The 24,415-nt window shown below is 38.9% G+C and overlaps 1 protein-coding gene across 12 annotated transcripts in view; it reads right to left on the reverse strand.

Moving 5' to 3' along the window:
- Hnrnp-k (Heterogeneous nuclear ribonucleoprotein K) overlaps window positions 1–24,415 on the reverse strand; it is a 158,565-nt gene that overhangs the window by 67,643 nt on the left and 66,507 nt on the right. For 7 of the 12 annotated variants that reach the window (XM_076765908.1, XM_076765920.1, XM_076765909.1 and 4 more), the window contains 3 exons: window positions 12,708–12,761; window positions 5,476–5,591; window positions 1,228–1,284 (listed from right to left, as the gene is read on the reverse strand). In XM_076765908.1, coding sequence (XP_076622023.1) covers window positions 1,228–1,284; window positions 5,476–5,591; window positions 12,708–12,714 — 180 coding nt within the window. In that variant the 5' untranslated portion in view covers window positions 12,715–12,761. The remainder of the gene's footprint in view (window positions 1–1,227; window positions 1,285–5,475; window positions 5,592–12,707; window positions 12,762–24,415) is intronic. The other 5 variants (XM_076765915.1, XM_076765916.1, XM_076765919.1 and 2 more) reach the window with 1 other exon arrangement.

The raw sequence follows: 24,415 nt of genomic DNA on the forward strand, positions 1-24,415 counted from the left end.
TATTATTATTTATGCTATCTTCCATGTTTATTTTGACATTTACTTTGATGCTTAACTTGAAACAAAAATTGTCATATCTCCGGAACTAATAAAGCTATCGACTCGTTCGAACGCTCATTTTAAAGGGCATTTCATCCCCTATCCGATAGCCATATCAACTATTCAAATTTATGCTATCTTCCATGTTTATTTCAACATTTACTTTGACGCTATGTACCTAAAGAAGTTTCATCAATTCCTATTAATTATACGACTGGTGTTTGACAAAAATAAATGGAACGAATGCACAAGAAAAACAAATTTCTCTTCATTCATAGTGAATCATCATTATAGTTATAATCATCATCATACGAGTGGGAGTAGCTGTATGTATATAAGATACTTTGGTAGACGCAGTTATCGAGCAGACGCGAAATTAATTTCGAAGTTTAGAGTTTGGGAAATAATTAATTACCAAATAGAAATCAAAAACGTTCGGTTCGTGCAAGCGTAGAACAGGCTTTACTCGTCGGCGAGCCGCATCTTTAATCAAGCGTTCAGGGACAGATGCAATTCCACGCCCATGTGTTCCCTCGAATCACGATCGTTTCAGCTGCACATTACGCGATGATCTAAGCAATCACATGGTGACTCAATAATTATTTAAAAGGAAACGAGAGAATTAAATCGAAGGAAACTTCCCCAGTTCAAGAACCAAATGCACGATGACGGCATTTTCGTACGTGTGTGGAATAATAGTTTCGATATCGAACCGTAAACTTTCATAAAAATTTCTAATCTCTTTTGGTATTCGTTCGAATCGAACGAGATTGCAGAATAACTGTAAGAAAACGCGAGTCCACACACGTTCCAGAAATACGGGCATCTTCCCTAACATTCCAGCTAATGGATCACGATCGATTGGCACGATTACGTCGACGTGCCAGATCGGAACTGTTCGCCTCTAGGATTCGCGCGGAATTAGCTCGAGAACGGAGTAAGAAGCTCGTGAAAGTGAATCTTCCGTTGATCGTCGTCGATAATAAGACTGGCGACATTTCTGCGACGAGTCCACGTTCGCCGTTTCAACATTCATTCTCACGACCTTCTTTGGCCTAACGCTCGAAACGTTGATCTCTCGCCCTCTTCAGCGTCCCGTGTTTGCCATCGACGAGCAACACGAAACGAAACGAAGAAAACGAGACGACGGGAAACTATAATAAACGAACGGAAGATGCAACAGCTTACCTGACTCCTGAGTTTGGTGATATTCTGGCCACCCTTGCCGATTATCGAACCGGCTACCTGCAACAGAAAATCGTGTCTTCCTTTATTGAACGTATAAATAGGGAAATATTATATTCAGTGTATTTTAATTACTTTTATTTAATCGTTTTACGCGCCAAATGGAAACAAAAGAGCAACACGTCCATAGGGAAAGTGTACCAAGCAAAACGAGAGGGCAAAGTTTAGCGAATAAGGCTGTTTTACAACATAATCCAATTAACAGAATCCAATAAACCTTACACCGATTAAACATAATCGATGGACGGGTAGAAAAGTGAAAGGTTGAATATTTGAAAAGCAGGTGCAATTCGTAACGCACAAAAGAATGATTTTTTCTGAAATTCAAATATTTAGAAATGTCAATCAATCGATTTCTTACTCTAAACAAATTTGTACACTATTTTATATCGAGTTGATAAGTAAATAAAAACAAATACATTGAATATTTTATTGCTTCGATCAATACTATACATGTCTAAATATATTTACCATTCTCTAATCTAGAATATATTTAATTTTGAACTTCATTCCTTACTTGTAAAATAGAATGAAATATTTAGCTACGAACAGATAAAAGTTTAACTTTTCGGTCGAATAAATGTCACGAACAAATTGCTATACGTTGATTTTAATGGCTATTTATTAGAATAAAATTCTTCCAATGGCTTGGACGATCGTCGTGCTTGAAACTCGCGAGAAGTACTTTAATTGTACGAGGCTGCGTATTTTTATTTTATAAAATCATTTGCTCAAGGATGTACAAAGTTTCCTGCGGTGAAAGTTCCCCAGAGGTATTCCGTAGTTCAAAGGCGAGGCGATTTTACGACTGAAGCGACACACTAGCAAACACACACGTTTCACCACGGAATTTTAAATTTTATTCATTTTATTTATTTAAGAAAATTATTAACTATTCGTGAGCATCTACTGAACGAATAACTGTGTTTGAATTTACGCAACCAAGTAATCGATACCTCGAATAACGTTAATTCAGAGTAGTTTGAATTCTTACGTCTTATCGCCGCGAAAAAGAAACGAATGAATCAATATACTTCTTACCACGCATTCGCGATAAGATTAAAATCGCAAAAACTTTTCTCAACGTCTGAGAAATATTAAGTATTAACCGACAGGCTTCGATACGTTCATTTTTTAACAATTGTTATCTGCGAATAGTTATTTATATACTCGTAAGCGATACTAGGTAAGGAAAACGATGCTGTCGCTGTTCACTTATAACAGAACAACGTGTAACATAGGATTCAGTGATTCTGACGATCCGGAAAATGAGACGATTTTATCGCGAATTAAATTGGCTGTGTTACAGATACGAAAGGGACGAGGAAGAAGAAAACAAGAGAACATGTATCATGTAATTTCGAGTCGGCCTCGACACGCAGGCCATCGAAGAGGTTAATTGCGACGCGTGTCTCATTTTAATTCTTCCTTTTTCGTTTCTCACAAAAGGCAATCAATTTTCGCGGAGTAACTCGAATCGTGGGCGGAGAATCTCGGCTCAGAAACGCGTCGGAAGGTCGATCGATTCTCGAACGAGCGGGGCGCGAAAGTTACAGCGATTAGGAGCGAGTTTTGCAACGCAACGATCGCCATTGCGATAATTACAGCATCCAAAAATAGTATTTATACGTAGCTAGACGCTTATTAAATTCTGATAACATTTACACAGAATCTTAGTAAATTAATATTTCAGTCAAGCGCAGGAATCGATGGAGAAAAAATCACCGAACGGTGCACCTTTTCAAAGAAAAATCGAAGTAATTAAAATTTTTAAATTACTCTTGCTTGTACACATACGAACGAAGAAAAATTTAAGCTTCCATTCTGAGAGATTTCTTTCAAATTTGTGTGCTTCTATTTCGTTCAATTTATTTTCTCCGTTAAATATTGCATTAAATTTCATAAAAGAACATCGTTTTTCTAAAGGGAGGCAAAAAGTTTGGAAACTGTCGAATTGTAAATTATTCGACTTTATTGTCACGCATCGAGTATCATTTTCTGTAATTATTTTTGTTTGCTCTTGTTTGGTTCGCTTATTTCGTTACGTTTTGATCGAAATCACTGCGTGCATTTACCATGGTCGACCAGAGCGAATGAGTTCGCTTACAAAAGAAGCAATTCATCGTCGATTTCAAGACCGACCGACCCTGACACCGACAGCCATTTTCACGGGGATCTCGCGATTAAACGCTCGACAGCAATCGATATTGTGCTGGATCGGTGGCACGCGACCGTCTCGATCGCGATCTAAATCGATGAAGATGAAATCGAGCGACGATCACAATCGACAGGCGGAACCGCGGCGAACTGTAATCGCGTTTTGAAATTTTACGAAAGAGACAAGCTACGCGCGCTCGTTATTGCGTGCTCTTTTGTTTGGACCTTTGTTCGATACTTTTTGCGAGGATAGGATGACGCTGGCGTACAACGGGGAACAATGGCGATCAATTCAGATACGCGATCGATCGAAAAATTTTTATCGCATAGCAGTATTGTGTATCGCGTAGGAATTTTTTTTATTCCCGATCAAAGGCGGAGGTGGTCGGGTCGAATGATTTCATTTCGCGTATTTGCATTCCAGCGATCAAGATAAACGAGTGGCATTGCGAATCAGACATTTATTTATCGCGTAAAGAAATAACGAAGTTCCGAATCGCCACGTTTTTTTTTTTTTTATCGAATTAAAAGCATTGCACGACGGATGATAAAATTCGATTGGATTGCTCTAGGTTGTCACAAACCGTAATTTAATTTGAGAAAATTAAAATTGAATAGGAGAATTTTTATTCGTGAAATTATTGCTTACGAGATTCCTGAAGAAGAGTATATTTTTTGCGAAGGTTTGAGAATGGGAAGAATTTTTGATTTGAAAAATTAAGAAGGTATTGCTGTCTAGACTGTCAATTTCACGGCCCTTTTTGTGATTTTTTTTTTAATGATAGATAGGCTGTTTTGTACTGAGACTTTGTAGATATATTTATTCATCTTATAAGCATGTACAATATTTTTTTCATGGAAAAATATTAAAAATCGTGGGAATTATAACTTCTGCGCGTCTGCTGAATATTCTCTCCAAATTTGAAGCCAATCGGTTTGCTAGATCTTGAAATATCGTGTAAGCCAGTTTAAATGCGTTTCTTTAAACAAGAAGCTATAACTCTCGCAATTTTTAATATTTTTTCATGAAAAAAATACTATACATACCTATAAGACAAATAAATATATCTGCGAAATGTCACTACAAAACAACCTACCTGTCGTTAAAAAAAAAATCACAAAAAAAGGCTGAAGAAATGACAGCCTAGACAATAATACTCCCTTAAATTAATGGAAAACATCGATATCGAAAGACACGTAGAATTAAGTGGAACGGATGATTCGATGGAATTGCACGAGAGAGAGAGTGTCCATTTCCCAGCGGAACATCGGACGTGGTTGTGTCTATTTCAGGAAATTTCCCCGGCAAAAGAAAGTCGAAGGAATCCCGATAACAGTTTGTGGCGACAATAACCGGAAGAGAACGCGCCACACAGCGAGGTTTCGCGTACCAGTCAGCAAACTTTTGCTGATACAACGCTATACGCGATAAAGAAACAAGTGAAAAACAGAAACGATCGCATGTGGGAAACAGAACGCAATTGCGGAGACACGCAGATTGTTTGCAGGCCTTATCTGGCTAGAAAAAATGGCTGAGAAGGTTCTTTCGTGATTTTCCTTAGATAATGGCGAGGAAAAATTATTGCAAGAACGAACGATTGCGGGGGAGATCGTTATCCTCGCCTACGTCGCACACGAATTTTTTTTCTCGATTATTATAACGAAGCAACACAGGTTCACGGTACCGCCACGAGAGGGATCAAACCAGCTATACTTAAACAAATGCAGAGATAAAATGAAAAGAAACTTTTGCAGCAAGAAAAGGGATTGGTAAATCCACTTTGTCGAACAGATATTTTTTAGACAGCCTTCGTTAACAATTCCGAGAAGTTTCTTTGGACATTATCAAAGTAGTCGGACATGGGAAAGTACTCGAAGCAGTTTCTCCAGAAGTTAGAAAGTATTCTAAGCAGTTTCTCCCGCTTACTTGCTAAAAAATTTGCATAACACACGAATATTGAATTTTCACGAGAAATTTAATCCTTCGATCGCCGGTTTCTTTCCTTTTTATAATGGCTGGTTTCGTGCTCTTACCTTGCTGGGGATCAGAAGACGAAGTTCATCGTCACCCTGTCTGTAACGCTTGTGAGGACTTGTTGGTCCTCCGGAACCTGTCATCGCGCCTGCATCAGCTTCTCTCTTCATTATTCCTGTAACAGAAAAATTAGTCGATCGTTCAATCCATCTGAACGAGTTCGTTCCAAAGTACTTAAACTTTTCTCAGGGTCATTTCGTTAGAAACGTGCAAAAGGTCAGACTGACGTTCAGCAGCATTCTAAAAACTTGTTCACGTTATATCATTAAAAAAGTCGATGTCATATATAATTATCTACAATTTCAGAAGTTTCTTTCGCGTTACAATATTTGGAATAAATTAAAATAAATAACACGTAATAATTAGAATTATTAAGAGGATAATTCATCCAACAATCTACAATATTTAGTGCAACAATACGAAATGCAATTTACTTAAAAACGATCACAACGTATTTACAAAATAATTTTATTTTTACTCCGAATTTTTCCAACAAGAATTAAGTTAATAAATAACTAAATCAACCCTGTCTTTATCAGAACGTCTACCATAAATACACCTCACTTTCGAGTACCATCGATGCTATCGAAGATATAAAATAATCGATTGAAACATCGAACGTTTCTAACGTTGACATAATTTGCCCAAGTGCATTCAGAGCGAATGGAAAGTGTTAAATGAAATTCGTCGGAGCAAAATCGATAGCAAATCTGACAACAGGAAATCCCACGGCTACGTCGAGCGTTCGAATTCGTCACCGACTAAGGGAAACCCGAGTTTCCCCTCAATTTCCAACTACGTGGTACACGCGCTCCCCAGGAAATGGCAGCGCGCGTACCGCTTCGTAATAAACCTATAAACTTGTTTCGCGTTCGTGTAACTGTCCGTTTGCGGCGGCGGTTTGTAATTCATTGTCCGTTAAATCGACTTGTTCGGTTTAATGACGTGAGTAGTATGGGAAACTGATAGAACGCGACGATCCCGTTCGACGTATTTACGACGAAATTGCGCGCCCTAAATTCGTGCGGCGTTCGACAGCGCGGAGGCCCTTGGAAACAATTTGCCCGACATTATGATCGGTATTGTTGCACGAACTGCAAGTTCGACAGGCGTTTCCTCGTCAAAATTTTGATAAACAATACCCGAGCGAAGCGTCGCAAGTTTTCTTCTACGTCAATCACGATATTCCACTGCTAAAAAGAACAACGTTTCGAAATGGGGGAACGATTTAGACGAAAACTGTATGCAAATGCGCGAAGGTCATCTTCTCCGGGTAGATTTCCGTGACTGAAGGAAATTTGCGTTCCGTTGAAACGAGCTCCATGGAAGTCGCCATGTCGCGTCGACGAGGCGTGGAAGCCACGTTAATTAAGCGAATTAGCGGCGCGCTGGAGAAGAACGCGAGGTTAAACGCTCCATAAACGACGTCGGCGCGATTTTTCAAACCTGTCGTTCGAGAAGCCGCGAATTACGCGTCTGTTAATGTCACGCTGATGAAGCACGTTTTAAAGCAGAATTTCCCAAACATCTTTTCCTCGTGAAACAGCCCACAGTTAAAATATTTTGTAAAATGTAATAACACGAGAAAAGAAAACTTTCACTCGATAGTAAACGATGAATCAGTGTGCACGAAAATGGGATACGCTATTTAAGTAGCTTAAAAACTGTACATATATATTGACCTAAAGTAAACTGATAACGCCAGACCTGAATATTGAGTTATGTTAGACGGTTTAAAATGTCGTAATATGGCTACGAACTGATGTATATTTCCGTCAGTAAACACTCTTAAATAGATTTGAAACCGTAGAGAGTGTTTGTTTAAAGTAAATCCATCGCTCTGATATAATATTGCACGATCATTTTACCGCGAGTTGAGAACTGGGGGGCAGCTGATTTGCAAACTAAAGGCTCGAACGACATACGTTGAGGAGTGTTTATATCACCGCGAGGGAGCATCCTCTCTATTCTAATATCGCGATGGTCCAGGAGCTTTCAATAAAAAAACTTACGCAAGAACTCATTTGGCAATAAAGTGAGTACTAAAGGAGTCGTAAAGCCTCGTTTCGAACGACGAAGCAGCCGGTACCGAGCGCGATAAGATTACGAGAGTGACGTTATGGCGTCATAGATGCGGGGCACTGTAAAATAGCAGAGCTCTAAATTTCGCATTTCCGTCGCAAAACGAATTCTTTGTGGCCCAAGGTTTCCCAATAAAGAATACGAAAATAATCGTAAAAGCTAACGAGACATTTATGCGGAAAATATTCGACGGAGTATTTGTTTGTATCAATTGCTCGAGTGAAGAATTAAAGTTTTCCTGAAGGATTCGTTAATAATGTAGTTTTTAATATAACTTGCAACATAGATTTCTTTCCTAGTTGTAGAAATATTTCCTCCTCGGTTGCACCGCTCATAAGTCACACACTATGTACTCAACTGTTCAGCTGTTCAAACACGTCTGAAATGTTTCCCATGATTTATAGTTCAGTACGTTTTGTCAACTTTGAATTCAGAGATAAAGCCGATTCTACAAGGTTTTATTCTTAACAATCTATTCCACTGTTTCCAAAGTGTGAGACACCCATGAGAAAAATTTTTAAGCTCCGTTTACAAGACAAATATACTCCTGGAGTCGTTACATTTAGATGATTAATGTATTAACAGAAGGTGGCTGAATTTTCACCCGTATTCTGCCTTTATGCAAATCTGTTCCGTATCCAAAAACACGCACAAATCCTGGTTTATTCTTCAAAACAACGCAAATCTACAATTCCAACTGAATTTCGAGCAGCAATCGTGACAAAGCATAAGCAGCTTTCAAAGTGGCTGCAAACGCAAATCCGGCCTCGCGCCGAGCATACTAATCTCTCTGCACGCAATAATTATATTGCTTCGACGCGCAAACAAATGAAACGCAAAGTGCACGGATCGGTGACTCTTCGATCGTTGAATCGTAGAACAAGTAAAAAAAGAAAAGCAAAATATAAACTTAGAAACTGATTTCAAGTCACAGAGCCACTTTTTGAAGTATAATTTCTTACAGGAAATAAAAATCTTTGTTTAATCGAGAAAGCAATATCATAGAAACGCAGTCCTTACATTTTTATCGTCGTAAAATATTTCGTTCGACAAATTCTAATATTTATTCGACCCAACCGAAACCAGAAGAAACTGGGTTCGCTCATGTTTTATTCGCAGTTGGTAATTTTTATTTGGACGTGAGCTTTGCCTGTCTCTGGTTCAGGTGAGTGTTCTTTATAGCTGTATGCAGTCGTTCCGATGTATGTAGCAATTTTCCAATGGGCAACGACGGCCGCTTGGAAATTGAAACGACGAAGAGGCCGTCCGAAAAAAGGAACGCGCAGACCGGACGAATCGATACTCGAGATTGGTCGGACACGCGACGCTAATAATTTACCACGGCGATTCGGAGGCGAGGGGGAACCCGCGTGCGATTCGTCGTTTCGATTTCATTGCGGTCACGGGAAGACCAGCCAGAAAAAGGGTGCAAGAAAACGGCTGGCGGGAAGCCGCGTTCGTTCGCGGCTCGTTAAAGAATCACGAGGCACAAACTAGCGTCACGAAAACCACGAGTGTGTCATCCAGTCTGGGCAAAATTAATCGACCGTTCAAGGCCACTTCCCTCTCACGAATCAAATTTCTTATTTTCTATGTAACTTTGGAAAAACAAAGTATAAACACTGCGTCAAATTTAAAAAAATTGAGAATAGTAGAGATCAATCTTGAAAAATCCCACCCCACCCCCCAAAGAAAATTTTGTGATGCTATATTATAGGATTTGAGAAATGATAAAAAATTGAATGTAACTTTTTCTTTGTATTTTGTATAGTTTGCATGGATTGAACAATTTTTGTTTAGAATGATTTGGGAGCCCAAAGTGTGCAGAATATTCTATGAAAATCACAAAGTGCAATTTTAAAAGTTGGCAGGGTTACAAAAGATTAATTTTGCGTTAAAATACCTAATTTATCTTGACGGGTATCTACCATTCGAATAAAATTATGCTTGTCGCTGAAATACACTTTGTCGATTAGTCATGAAGAGAGTATTAGTAGGTTTGGGCGAAGAAGCGGAAGATGAATTGATATGGGAGGCAAATGATACGATAGAGGATAGTTTAGCTCGATGGCCTTGAGCAGCCAATTAATTTGGTTGTGACTATAGTCATGATCCGTTAACGGCAGATTCGTTAAAATAAGCCTAGGGACGGAAGTTGGTGCAATTTCGTGGTTGGGAAATTTCAACGTCGGTTTAGCGAAGACGTAACTTTCTCAATTTGAATGGATCTACTCGGAGAAGCATTTAATAGCGGCAATAATTCCATACTCGGAGAAATTATTTGTTAACCATGGTCGACTTAATACCGAAACCTCGTATTTATCAACCGCGATCGACTATAATTTTCATTCCTGATCTGATGTAATTACTTTGCTTCCGTACTTCTAACCAAAATTCTATTACCGTCTATCGTAATAAATGATAACTTCTTGCGGTAATTTATTAAAATTAAATTTTAAAAATACTTCCTTTTCCATAACATCGTAATACGGGAGTAACAGAAACGAATAATACTGTTTTCATTTATTTACGAGTAATTCTAACTAAACAAACATCATCTATCTTCAAGTAGAAGAAGAATAATTTAATGCTCAATTGATAGTCATTGCTAAAATAAATTTCTTGTACTCCTGGGACCAATTAATGAGCAAAATGCTGCGTTGTTTATCAAAGTCGCCAATTCACCCGTTTAATCGATACTAAACAAAGTTCAACATTCCCAACCTCGCGTCGGTTTAATGGAATTAAAAAATACGGAGGCATTGAAAATTTTCAATGCATCTGCCATACGAAATACTTTTCGAAAGGGTAATCTCATTTTTATCGAGTCCCGAAAAATCATGAATATTAATGAAGGCTCTTTCGCGGTAAATTCGTTCGCTTTGACAACGTTGTTTGTCCGCTGCGCTCGCGTTCCCTCGATTATCGACTTTCCGTTAAAAACGCGAAAGCAATTTCCCCAGACAAAGAACGCTGTCGAACAAGAAGAAACTTTTTCGTCCTGGCGATATTTCCACGCGATAACTCGATGAATTCTCGCCTTAAGATCGATCGAGGAACGATGGACGACCGAGTGAAGTGACTTCAACCCCTTCGCGAAAGCAATCGATTGGGGAAACGACTATCGTTAAAAGAAAAGGCGTGTATAAAGCAGAAACGTTCTTATCGAGATACTAATTTCGAATGGAAAATAAAAAATAAATCATTTATAACTATTAGTGGCTTTGTTTCGAAAACAAAATTCACATTTAATTATTTCGAAGTCCCTTTCGAGTAAAAATTTATTCAGATAGTACAAGGTATAAAAAGGTAGCAAAAACGACAATTACTTATTTACTGGTAAATATTTTTCACTCACGTGATTATTTTTCCTATTAATTTTATCTTATTGCAATTATTGTGCATTTATTTTTCCTGTCTCGTATTTAATGTCAGATATTTATTTTTATATCCTGGCATACGTTACTTGTCCACTGTGCACGGTACTTCGCCAACGATAACGTCATAATTGATGGACACCCTTTTTCATGGTTAGCCATCAGCGTCTGCCATCAGCATCGTACAGAAAAAAATGATTTAGTTTTATTACCACCGCCATGTTTTCAACAAACAAGCCAACATGTGTGACCAAGCCGTGTCGTGACACGAGCTCGAAAGGACCTCCTACGTTTCCTGGCTGCCCCGCCATTACTCGAGGGTTGGAAGGGGGTGAACGAGCTGCGCTCGTGGGGGAGAAACGAATGATAAAATAATAAAGTAGAATTTTTATCGAGTTTATATGATTCGAGGTGCATCGTCCATTAAATCCCAAAAATATGAAAATCACTACGTGCTTAAAATTCTTTTCGAAAAATTTCGAACAAAACGACCCGTTCGTAATTTCCAATAAAAATTGTGGTTTTCTATAACATTAAACATTTCTTCGAGAATCTGTCGTTTCAGTTCTAGCGTTGAGTGCATTCTGTGGTTTTTTCAGAATCAAAATTCCCCCTAAATGGAAGGAGACAGAGGTAGAAGAGGATATTTGAAAATCTTTGATTCCGAACAGGTGTTCCAGGGAATGGAGCGTTGCAATGGACAGTTTTTCAGAACGGGTTGATATTACTCGTCGAAAAACCGGATCCTGGTTCGTTTTTCCAACACGTGCCGCCGTTGGAGCGTGAAGGGGGATTGGTGGAAGGGTAAGAGAGACACTAGGAGAGAAAGGGGTGCAAAAGGGCGCCGGAGAGTCTGCAATGGGAGTAGCGTGAGGCGCCGTGGAGTCCACCGTCGACAGCAGTGCATCGACTAGCCAGTCCATAACCAGTCCGCACGCCACTCACAAGGGTCGCTGAGCCGATACACGGGGAGACACGGATGGAGGGCATATCGCAAGGGAAACTGATGGGGTGGTCGTCGCAATTAGGAGCGCCGACCAGCTTAAACTCACTGAATTTAAGCTACGAATTTGAACTTCACGAACTCCTGACGCGTGCACGGGACACCGATGGTCAATGGCGTACCGAGAAATGCAGCGACGGGGGTGCAATTAAACAGCCAAGGGTCCTTTCACACGATGATACTTGTATGCGATACCGGGTACGAGACACATGGAAATTTTGATCTGGACGCGGAGCGGTCAGAGTCAACCTCTGAACGATCCCATTAAATTACACGTACGATCCAATCGTACTTGTATCGCGTACGAGTATTCTTTTATAAAAGGAGTCTAAAGTCAAACACGTCGCGGTAAAAACGGACCTTCGAGACCGTTCTTTGGTCGTTCCGAACGTAGAAAAGAACAGCGATAAGTTTGAGCGAAAGAAAAAGAGTCTGGATCGAGGGCAGTGTCGGCCTCTTTATGGTAGAACGTAGAAAAGGACAGTGAGTGAAAGAGAGAAAAGGGTGCAGTTAGCAAACGATAACGAGTTATCTTTCACTTATTAAATATGATCCAAATTGTGCCGTGTTTAGTCTCGTTTTAATCAGAAGGATTCGACAAATACGATAACAATATTTTCATTAGTAAAAAGTTAATGAAAAATGTAAAAGAGAATTTATAAAAAGAGTTGAAATTAGAGAAAATCAAAAGAGATTATACGTGTAATTAATCGTTAATAGAAGATGAAATAATACTTCTTTATAGACAATGACTAGTTACAATAAATACCTGTCATGAGAGATTTCTTTGAGAGTTAGTTGTGGTATCGCCTGTGCGACTTACCTGAAACAAAAAGAGAAAATCGAGTTAGTGACAAAGAACGACAATTCTGGTTAAGATGTGACAAGATATACGAAAAGGCTAAATACTCCAAAAGATCGTAACTAATTCTGCTCTAGAACGTTTTGCTATTCGGCTGCCATTTGATCAACAATTTTTGTTTATTTTATAATTTAAATAAAAAAACGCTGATGGCCATACAGAGATGTTTCGTTGCTCTTTGTTGTTTACCAAACAACGGGTATTTTAGTTCCATTTTTACACGTTACTTCGCGACAAATATTTACACTGCGTTTTCACGAAGCTCTTCCATTTATTTTATTTTCGACGCTCTTGTTAAAAGCAATTGCATAAAATAAAAAAGAATTATGAGAAAGCGCTTTCTATGTTGTTGACAGAACTCTCGAATTAAATTTTGGAAATAAACGGTAACAAGTTGCAAAGACTACTTGTTTGATCAAAAATGAAGACGCAAGGGGCGATCCCTCGGGGTCAAATACAGTCGAAGAAAAGAGCAGGCTGAGAAAACTTATGCGTCCGTGTTCTCCGCGAATGCACCACGAACGAAGGAACAAAGTCAAGTGTATTGAGAGGCAGAAGCAAGGGGAGAGAGAGGGAGAATGGAAGGAGATTAAGGAGCAACGGTTGCTGAGCCAGAGGAGCCGAACTATTCCAATTTTCGCGGAAGTTCGATGAAAGAGGATCGCAAGGAGAATCCGTGGAACGCCCGGAACGAGGGTCGACTGTTGTCGCGATAATTGTGCCCCCGTAGTTATACAGTCCAAGTAATTATTTCGACGCAGCGCAAACGACGGATACCCCGGAATAATTGCGGCGAGCGTGACAATGATGCCCGTCCCCGAAATTGCTCGACGCCTACGAAATATGAAGTTTGCGTGTCGGAAGGCTCTCCTCGGGATCGTGCATCACGGGACCATCCCGTCAAAGATATCGCGATCCAGATAACTGCGTACATTTTTACCCAGCTATCGCGTTTAATTGCAGATAAGTGATCCTTCCTACTTCCGTTATTATACCAGAGGAAAAGCAGTCCACATGGAACACCCAAGTATCTTAAAATCTACTAATATCGTACAATTTCATAATATCGCGAATAATAGAAACGAATCGCTTTTTGAACACGCGATGACCCGTTCCGAACCAACGTTTACACACTCCTTGAAAGGAATTGGTAAAACTTTGTAAATTATACGACACTGAAACAACTTCAGAGTTTAATGCAAGAGTTTAATTTTATAAATAATTTTGGTCGCCAAGAAATTTGAGAAATTTACTCGAAAAAGAATTCTTCATTCCCGAACGCAGAATCGATTCCTTTCCGATTGTTCTACGAATTCCGCCACACCTTGTATATACAATGAATATGTAAATACGTAAGAGGTGCAGTTAAAGTACTGTTATCGAGCCTAACCTCGATGTGGCGACCTCTTCTATACAGTGAAGCTTCCGTTCGACAAATTGTCCTCCCACTTTTGGTTCCAAGATACTAAACGTTCTAATTGTTATTGGTTGACCTTTTTTAAAAGAAACAGTGACGATATTGCGCCGTAAAAAGAAGCAACGTCGATCGAAATGTTGCTGAAGTGTCAAAAGAGACTCTTTTCATGATTCCGAGCCGACTAATTAGGCCAACGAACAATAAGCAGTGAACACTGCGTTAATTCCAATTAAATGAACAGACATAATTGGCACCGTAACGTCGATCTGTTACGTTATTTGTGTAACGAGATAAACGTCTATTAATTCGAGACGAAGTTCAACAATACTAAACTTATTGACGATAAATTATTAGTTATAAGTCAGTATATTCTAGGAACAAAAGTAAAATGAAATCGTTACGGAATAAAAATGGTTTCTGGTAAACTATCAACTTTACGTATATTTCATTTAGAAGAAAATAATTTAAACGAACAAATTGGCTCGTATTTAAATTACAAGAACAGGTTTGCCATAATTGTCCAATCCTCATTCGACTCGTGCTTACTATCTGAAATTTTGGAAAGCGATCAAGATAATTTGTCTCGATACAAAAACTATCAATACGCATGTACAGCCTTAAATTATGTCATTATCATTGTTGAGCAAAAAATACGTAAACATACATTATTAACTTCATACTGAAAATTTTACAATTATCATTCGAATGTTAATTGTCGCGTTAACGCTAATTTGTGCAAATCATTGCGCGAAATAAGGAAGTAATTAGAAAAACAATTAAGTATTTATTTCATTCAGGATTTCTGTAACGGAGAATACCTGAGCTGCTAGAAAATAATGTCAATAAAAATACTATAAATACTATGCTTATTAAAATCCATAAAACCAACTACGAATTTATTTGACAATATTCTCGTAGAAACAGTACTTGTCTTACATATTTAAAAGTATGTTTAAACTTTCGCGCGAGGTTACTTTGAACCCACGTTTATATAGCGTATGTATTTAATTTTTATTCATAGATACAGTTTGACCGTTTGGCTTGAAAACACCTCGTATAATAAGAAGAATCGTTACTTGCAAAAGTTTCTTTGTCGGTGAAGGCGTAACTCGAGCAACTCTAATTAAACGCAGCCGTTCTAACAAACATTGCTTGCGTTACTCGAATACGGTATGAAAATAGTTAACGATGGTATAAACATCGATGATTGCGTCTCGATTAGGTTAACAATTTCTTGTACTGCAAATGTAAATAATGTTTGGGACGATTCCATTGCTCGAATCCGAAGTAAAAACTGGTTCTCGAATAACTATACGACTCGCGTGTGCCTTCGAAAAAGTCAGAGACGACCATCTTCAACGTGTCGCTACATCATAGAGCATCGAGAAGAAAATCAACGCGGGAGAAAAATAGCGTGGCAAAAAGTTGAATTCGCAACGAGCAGTGGCAATGCACTAAACACGAACGAGACCATAAATTCAAGTCGCGGCGGCGACGAAAGAAGCTTGTTTACCGTTTTTGCTAAAGTTTCTTGCCTAGCTATTCCTCTGTTTCGCCCTCGTTTGCTCTGGCCAACCCTTAACGACGTTTCCCACGGGGGTTTTCCTCGGAATTTCGTAAGCCACTTTGCGCCCGCCCATTATACCCACAATTGATTTATCCTTGGTTTACAATCGGATTACGGAATCTCGTACGCATCGCAAGCTTTCTCGAGAAAGATGGCCACGAAAGTGGGACAATCGGGAGAACGAAGTATTATTATCGAGAAACGGATCGAAGATAGCGAGAATCGTTCGCGAGACAGTGATTTATCGAGAGAAATCTATAAATTAAGTAATTTTTATATAAAATTTCGACGACGGTGAAATTAGGTATTAATTAATTACGAAGAACAATACTGAAACGTTTAAAAATTAATTCTGGGTGCCTTACGCCACCGAAGTAAAATATTTTATTTCCTCGTGACATAAATCACGGGCATTTTTCGCGATTATTTCATCGAAGGAAATTTGTCTCTACTCGAACATCGAAACGCACGATCATAAATCCGCTGTCTAAGAAAAAAGCTAGTTTACTGTTTTCCCAGCAAGCTTCCGTAGTTTTCTTCCACTCGTCGCTTTCCTCTGTTTTCTTTCATCTTTTATGGTCTACTCGCCGCATGCTTGTTCGTCTGTCTAGTAAATAATTTATGGCCACTATATATTTCGTAACCATTTTACTTCGTCTATTTACTGACTCTTTTTGTCAGCGATTGCAGAAGCTACAGGCACAACAATCTTTCCTGCAATATTTAACGTCTAATTGCTCTCTGAAATGAATTTTCCTGCAATTCGGCTCAGAATTAAACTAACGAACTATCATACGAAACGATTTTGCCCCCTGGACGAAGATTCGGACGAATGGAGTTGTCTAGCGTTTAGTTTTCTTATGAATTATTTATCTCGATATAAAGTTTCGCTTTTATCCGGTCCAATGGTCGAAACGTTTATATTAAACTACGCTTGCTCGCGCCACTCTTTTATTTTATTTTGTCGTATCGAAACTCGTTGCGGTGTGGGTTCTTCCACGGTATGCAAAACACACTCCGGCCTGCCATGAAAGTTTGCGCGAATATGGATGAACGCACGCGCGCGTGTAATATATATTCGCTGTCAGGCGGGGATCGAAGGGACTGGCAGGCGAGCAGCGAGATTATTGGCTTCGTCTGAGACTAAACGAAGTTGGCTTGGAAATTCGACGCTTGACGTCACGCTTGCACGGGCTTTCCATCGGCTTCTTTAAATAGAGTGATCAATGATATTGCTGATTGGACACTCGTGAGAGCCCCGAGGCCTGGACGAGACCTCGTCTTGCTGCCCAAACTGACAAGTATTTATGCATGACAACGCGTGGTTACCAGAACCGATCGCGTTCTCATTCGTGGTATGCGCAACATTATCGAAATGCAAACATCACATTCCTCTTTCGACGTTCGAACGTTCTTTTGTCCTGTTAGGTTTCGCGTTACGAGAATTCAGCCTAATGCTTTTAAAATTTAACACGTTGACGTGTTTTTCATGTCTAAAGATGTACTCAATATTTGTTAAAATCATAGTGTGAAACGTGGAAATATTCGATAATTCGATGATGCTATTTTACAGCATTCCTAATTAAAGTAGCGTTATTAATTTTACGAGTATTAGATACTTCACTTAACAGTCAATTACCAGTGTTTTCAAGTACGGATTTTACTAATTAAATTCATTTATATTGAGGGGGAAGAAAAATGTGTATCAATCACCGGGGGAGAAAACTACGGTCAGCCTGGTAGGACCTTTCTTATAACACAAAGTTCTACTTGATAGACGAAGAATTAAAATTGTATTTTTACGGAATATTGATTATGATCCACAGGTATAAAAAGTTTCGATAACCCTCTCGGATTATAGCGTTTAAGCGGTTAAAAGGTAAAGGAAGTCTTGCCTATCCAGCTATAACTTGATTCTTTTTAGACCGTAGCCAGTTGACTCGTGGATTTTACGGTTTAAAAAGGGAAGAAAAGGACCATCTCGAATCCCCACGATCTCGCGAATAAACCATTATAAAACGACGAAGACCGACCCTCTCGAAAGGCGGTCGCGCGTAGACCGGAAAAACTAGCAAGAAGCGGGTAAACGGAAATATCGACGCCCAACTCCAGCATGCTAACAATTCAAATCGGTCGTGCAAACAGGCCCGGCCTCTTGTCCGCGATCCTTAAGGTCTTGATCCTTTAAAATGGTACGACGAAGTACCGGGACTCGCGCTTTCCGAGCAAATAAGACAGTTATGTCTACAAGGGCCGCGTTGCGCGCTGTGCTCGTTAAATGTTTGACGACGTTTATGCAGCACGGTAATGAAACGGGAATCGGTTGGTGGTGCATACGCGATAATGCGCTTGGAAAGCAAAGACGCGCAAAGCTTCTGTTTAGACAACAATTTCGAACGACGAGCGAAAGACAAACAACCGTTCAATCCGTTATTCGTTGAATAAAAATTGAATTTTCATTTGGACGATGAAACATTGGTCAACGAACAACTTTTTCAATATTTTTAGAATTTCTACATATTCTCTATTAAAATACGCGTCGTTTGCTTTTTTAAACTTTAAAATCGACCAATCCGTTCAGAAGTTATGACGTTTTAAAGATTTACATGAAAATTCGGACAGACATTTCTGGCCAGAAATGATATTTTCGGTAATGAATTTTTTTCTCGAAACTGAGTAGGATTTCGGGGTTGTGTCTATTGACCAAAAATGCTTGTAATTGACCCCCGCAACCAAAAATATTTTTTTTAGAATGATTTGAAATTTTTTAATTTCGCCGAAAAATTTTCCGGTCTTTTTAACTTTTTAACGAAACCACAATCAACAAATTGGTATTCTTAATTTTGGTCCCTAGAATCTCCCATTCAAATTTTTCCCAGAAGCCAAATATCTTGTATATACAAAATATGTAAGTGTTCTAAGTGTTTTGTATATGCATACGAAGACAAATCCTCATGGAAGATTAGTATCCGCCTTTAAATCAATTCGCATGCGTTTGAATCGAGTGTATTCTGGCTCCCTTTGCAGACATTTATCTCTATTGTTTATCGCATTCCTTCGATTCCCAGTCAACGTGATAACGAGAACTGGTCGAACGACTACAAGATTCTCGCAACTATGCGCGAACTCGCTTTGTGCAGTCAGCTCCAATTTGCGTCGACCAACGAAAGACGTTTCACCGAGCTTTCGTCCATTTGTCGTGGTCGTATATAGCGTCGTTCACTGAATCGTCCCTTGTCCCTTGTGCTCTGAAATTAGCCCGCAGCTTTCTGAAAGACCGTTTGAACACTTTGAAACCGTCGTTCATCCGGGGACTCTGGCATTCGACGAATCGCTGATTAATCGTTCTAAATGTCGATTTCGACGAACGGATTTCGAACATTTTCATACATCGTGCGCTTCCACGATATTTTGGAATATACAAACGTTTCTTCGTTGCTCTGTCGTGCAAAATAAAGGAAAACATAGCAATTTATTCGCGACGTTCATTGAATGATCAAATTTTTATCTGAACTTTTCAGAGCACATGTATAATTCAAGATTTCTGAATTTTTTAAACAGTTCTCGCACAACACGGACGTAGCACGGCCGACTGTGAAGTTTGATTCGCGCAAACAACTGGAGCAAGACTATAGATACTAGGTGATGAAACCCTTGCGGTGACGATTGTTACACTGATGTAACCTATTCTGTCCCCACCTCCCTCAGTCGTTAGGATTACGTTACCAGGATTCCTTCTACATTTCTGAAACAACGTATCCCCCTCCCCCTTCAATGACCGTATTTTTATCGCAACGCTATGTAACGATCATCGCCTGAAGGACCCAACAAACAGCCTCCTCACTCTGATTATTCGTGTAAATGGGATTGTTCACCGAGCCAGTAATTCACAACCGAGCGAGCAAGTAATACGGTCGATTCCACGAACACTCCTACTTGCAGTACTGGACAAACGATTTTTCTTAATTTTTATCAATGAAAATATTATTATAAAATATCAACGTAAAATGAATCCAGCAATTTATAAAGGTCAGAGTTAGTTTATACCTTTATTAATGAAAATAAAAAATTAATTTGTTCCTTTAATTATCGATTTGTTGCGAATCAAGATCGCGAGACAAGAGACACTCGCCTAGCTTGCTTCTACTTTGCTCGACCAAGTGGAGACAAACTTCTAAATGGGATTCATCAAACTATGGAACAACGTTCGCCGACTAATCCCCATATATTGTTCGAAGACCGCGAACTACTTGCATCAAGGAAAACAACTGCATAAGTAGTAACGCCCGAAATCATCGAGTTTATAAATTATCCCCTGGAATTGGTCTCGTTAATGATGCAGCCTGTGAGTAACTGTAGTTTCAGATTCTGATTACCGTCATCAGAAGCGAAATGCCGACTGCGAAGCTGCTCAAACAGAATTCTCCGGGTCTTATTGGTACAAGGACGATCTGAGCAAATAGCTGGCCATGTCGTTATCTCTAATGATGACGCGGAGATAACGTGTGATGTTGTAACTGCATCGAAAGTAACACCACCGAGTGATCGAGGACTGTGTGAATACTTGCAGATTCACACTTTCGACGTCAACTCGATTAATTGTAATTAATATTGTAAGTTGAAATTCTTTTATCTGGAAATTCTTAATACACACTATTCTTCGTAATTTAGGAAAATATTACATTACAATAAAATGAGAAATTAAATAAAAAACAATAATTTCAAAATACATCAAATCTAGTAATTTTAGAAGATTTTGTTTCTTTTATATATCCAAGGAACCAGCTAAAAATCTGAGTAATATTTAACGAGATATTCCACGGATTATTAGGTTTCTGCAGCTCAAATTATTTTCGATTTTTAAAAGATTGGCAATTTTAGTCGTGCGGCAGAGAGCTTTCTAATACGTGAAATTATTCTTTTGTGGCAATTGCGTGTTATCGACAAACAATGGAACACCAGAGGGACGACGAGAGAAATTCCTTTAAAAATTCAGTGGTCGTGGTTAATTTTGGGCGGTCGTCGAACGAAACGGGTATCGATCGTCGAGTTACGTGTTTTCTGCGTCTGATGGTTCAATTATTTCCATAAGACGAACATTTAACGAGCTCCCTTGTCAGCGTCCGTCCGTCCGTTCGCTCGGTTGGCCGAGCTTAAAATTAGATTCTATGAAACGAACAAGCCGGAAGCGAAACGACGAGGGAGCCAGCACGAAATTTATTTAGCGCCGCGCGAATTCCGACGGCCGCGCGAATTCATTCATTCCCGTCCAACAAGTGAACCGAGGCGGTCGAGATTCGAAAAAAATTCGTTCCACCGGTATTTCTAAAGCCTCGGAAAAGTTACAAGGAGTAAAACGTTTTTTGGTACGTTGCAACAACACAATTCCAGTTCAAAAATTCGGTTTAGAATTCTATTGTTCCGATAGGAAATTTTACCCGTTTGCTTGACGTTTGTCTAGGAACAAAATTCATACTTTTTGCCACGTGTAATTACTATCGTGCTATTTGTAACGAATTGTTCAGGCTTTGCACGATTTGTTGATAGTAAATATATTTCAACAGCGATAAGGATTATCGTCGCTAAAATTATTTTAACCGTGTGTCCTAAATTTCAAACGCCACTAATTATCTAATCCACTGGGAGTGCCTGAACGATGTCAACCGTGAAGGTACTTTGCTTTTACGATGCTTGCGCAAGTATAACGTTGAATCGATTATATATTTTTGAGTGGAAACAATTGAGTCGTTGAGGTATGTCTGAATTATGGTGTAAAGTTTGAAATTAATAGTGGTAATTATTTTATAAAACACCAAAAGTGCCCCAGATCTTACAATGACTATCTTACAACGATTATGCAAATAATTTATATCTTCAAATCAACTGTATATTTCTTAACAAAAAAAAATATGTAACTTGACAAAATACGTATAAACCACTATGCAAAATTTGAGGTTGATACGAGAAACAATTTTCATTTCATAAAATTTCAAAATGTCCCAGATCTTCCAAACTAGAAGATACTTCTACCTTACAACGATTGTGCAAATGATTTATATCTTCCAAACAATAATATATTTTTCAACAAAAAAAAATATGTAACTTGGCAAGACATTTATAAACCATTATGCAAAATTTGAAATTGATACGAGAAACAATTTTCATTTCATAAAATTCCAAAATGTCTCAAATCTACCAAACTAGAAGATACTTCTACCTTACAACGATTGTGCAAATGATTTATATCTTCGAAACAATAATATATTTTTCAACAAAAAAAAATATGTAACGTGGCAAGACATTTATGAACCACTATGCAAAATTTGAGATTGATATCAGGAATAATTTTCGTTTTACAAAATTCCAAAAATGTTCTTGTACGCTCAGGATAGAATGGCCCATTAAAAAACAATGGTTTCTAGAGCTGAGCCGCGATCAACTCGTCTCCTCGAGGAAAAACCTGGCAGAAGGCGTCGCGACGAATCCACCTCAGCGATGCGTCTCGAGTCGACGCGACTCAGATTATGGTAACGGTACGACAGACTCGCGTAAACATCGCGAAACCGTCGAGAGCGCTATCAGTCGCGTTCCTTGACCCTGCGCCGAGAACCCTCGAGCAAGCAGTACCTCGTTGCATAGGGTCTATCCGTACGCTAACCCTTCTCCCTGCGGCATTCCGGGCTTAGACTTAGAGACTCGAGCAGTCAGCGGAGCAGGAGGACCGAAGGAGGACGGAGTAATAATACGAGACTGCTCCGCCAGCCAAGGAGTAACGTCCTGTTACACCAGTCTGACCACTCGCCTCCCTGCGCCCACCGGATCCTTGCTCCCTTGCTCCTCGAGGCTTCCTTTTATTTCGCGTCGAAAGGATCTCGCCTTCTTCTTCGTCCACGACGCTTGCACGGGGTTCTCGAGTTCACAATCCGTTCATCATGGAAATTTAGGACCAGTTAGAGTACTTGGGATACGCCGAGCTCTGATTCATACGTTATTATTTCTCATTAGCACTTTGCCACGTCATCCACGCATGGGAGACAGGACTTTTCGCTATGGAACTAAAACAATTAATTTTCGAGTTGAAAATTTAAACTTAAAGTTTGTCTTGAAATTCGTGAATCCTGTTCGAATTTATTTCTTTTTAAATTGTGTAGTTTACAATTGTTTGAAATTAAAGTTTCAGTCTTGTGGGAAACAATCCGTCATTATTCCATCAGAATTTTTTCATTACCCTCTTCAAGATCGATTTTTCTTTCACGAAATTAACAAACAATATTAAAGGAATATTAGAAAATCACATCTATGAATACTGTGGTAACTTTAATTATTTATTCACAATTTTAGTGATTACTATCAAGTTTAAACTAATACCGACATTAGCTACCATTTTCCTAGACTCAGTCAGCGACGTTACAAACCGGAAGCTACGAGATTACTGTAATCTGCGAGTAATTGCGTCGAGAATCAGAAACAATTACTGTTGTCATTTGCCATAATTACACAAGTACAAACACATTTTTTTATGTAAAGATAAATTACAAAAAAGGAACTGAAAATTAATTCTAATCTGGTACGACGGATTGTTTGGATAAAAGTAATTTTAATCGTCCCATTTTATCTTATTTTTTTTTTTTTTTCAATAAAAACGAAATAATTCGCGAAAACAGCGCCGTTTTACGCGAGGTCACGCCTCGAATCCAATCGGGATCGAATCGGAAACTACCGTGTTACAAAAATACACGCATTCCCGGCCGATTTTCGCAATTTGAATTTCATTCAACTCGGCCTCGGCCACGTTTGTTTGCGTCGACGTAGCACGGGAGAGAAAGAGAGGAGGTCTCGACGTAATAGAGGCGTTCACGAGGAACGAGTTTCTACATCGGATCGCTTGCCAGTCGTCCAAGAGCCAACCCTTTGCGGTTGAATGTCTGATCCGGACACCGGAGTCTTCATCTCGCATTAAACGAAAAAAATAAATTACAGTCCGCGTAGAATATCTATGGGCTTGCAACCGCCTAAGAATAATGATTTCTGCGGGTAACAGCCTTTCAACACTTCATTTTTATTTTGCTTTTTCCCCATAAAGATAAAGACTTCAGAGATTCCAAGGCTACTCAAAAGGAAACAACTGTTTGCAGCTATTCTTAGACTTTAAGAATGAAGAATCATTCCTTATATCAGAGTATCTATTTTAAGTATTTCTATATTTAAATGTTACTGATAATAATATTTAAAAAATGTAATTCATCGGTTAATAATAACTGTGCATTGCCTTTGTATAATTTCTTAATATACAAGAGCATAGTATATCAAAGACGTATTACTATTGCACGAAAATTAAAAATTGTAATTTTTAATCCTTGTTAGTAAGATACGAGACAAAAGTAGGTCGAATATATTTATCTAATCTATTTGTGCTAGCTGGATTTGCTATTTAAAATTGCTGGGAACGATGCATGCGATTACTGATAGCTATTTATTATTAATAAGATTGCAAAATATATCAGTTATTCTTGTCGACACAAATATGATATATACGAATTATTTGCGTTATCATCGTCTACGAATTTCAGTGAGCCAACCTGTATGCTTACGAATAGTTTGAAATCGCCATTAACTTACATTCGGATAGAC

This window comes from Colletes latitarsis, chromosome 5 (assembly GCF_051014445.1).
Source record: "Colletes latitarsis isolate SP2378_abdomen chromosome 5, iyColLati1, whole genome shotgun sequence".
NCBI lineage: Eukaryota > Metazoa > Arthropoda > Insecta > Hymenoptera > Colletidae > Colletes > Colletes latitarsis.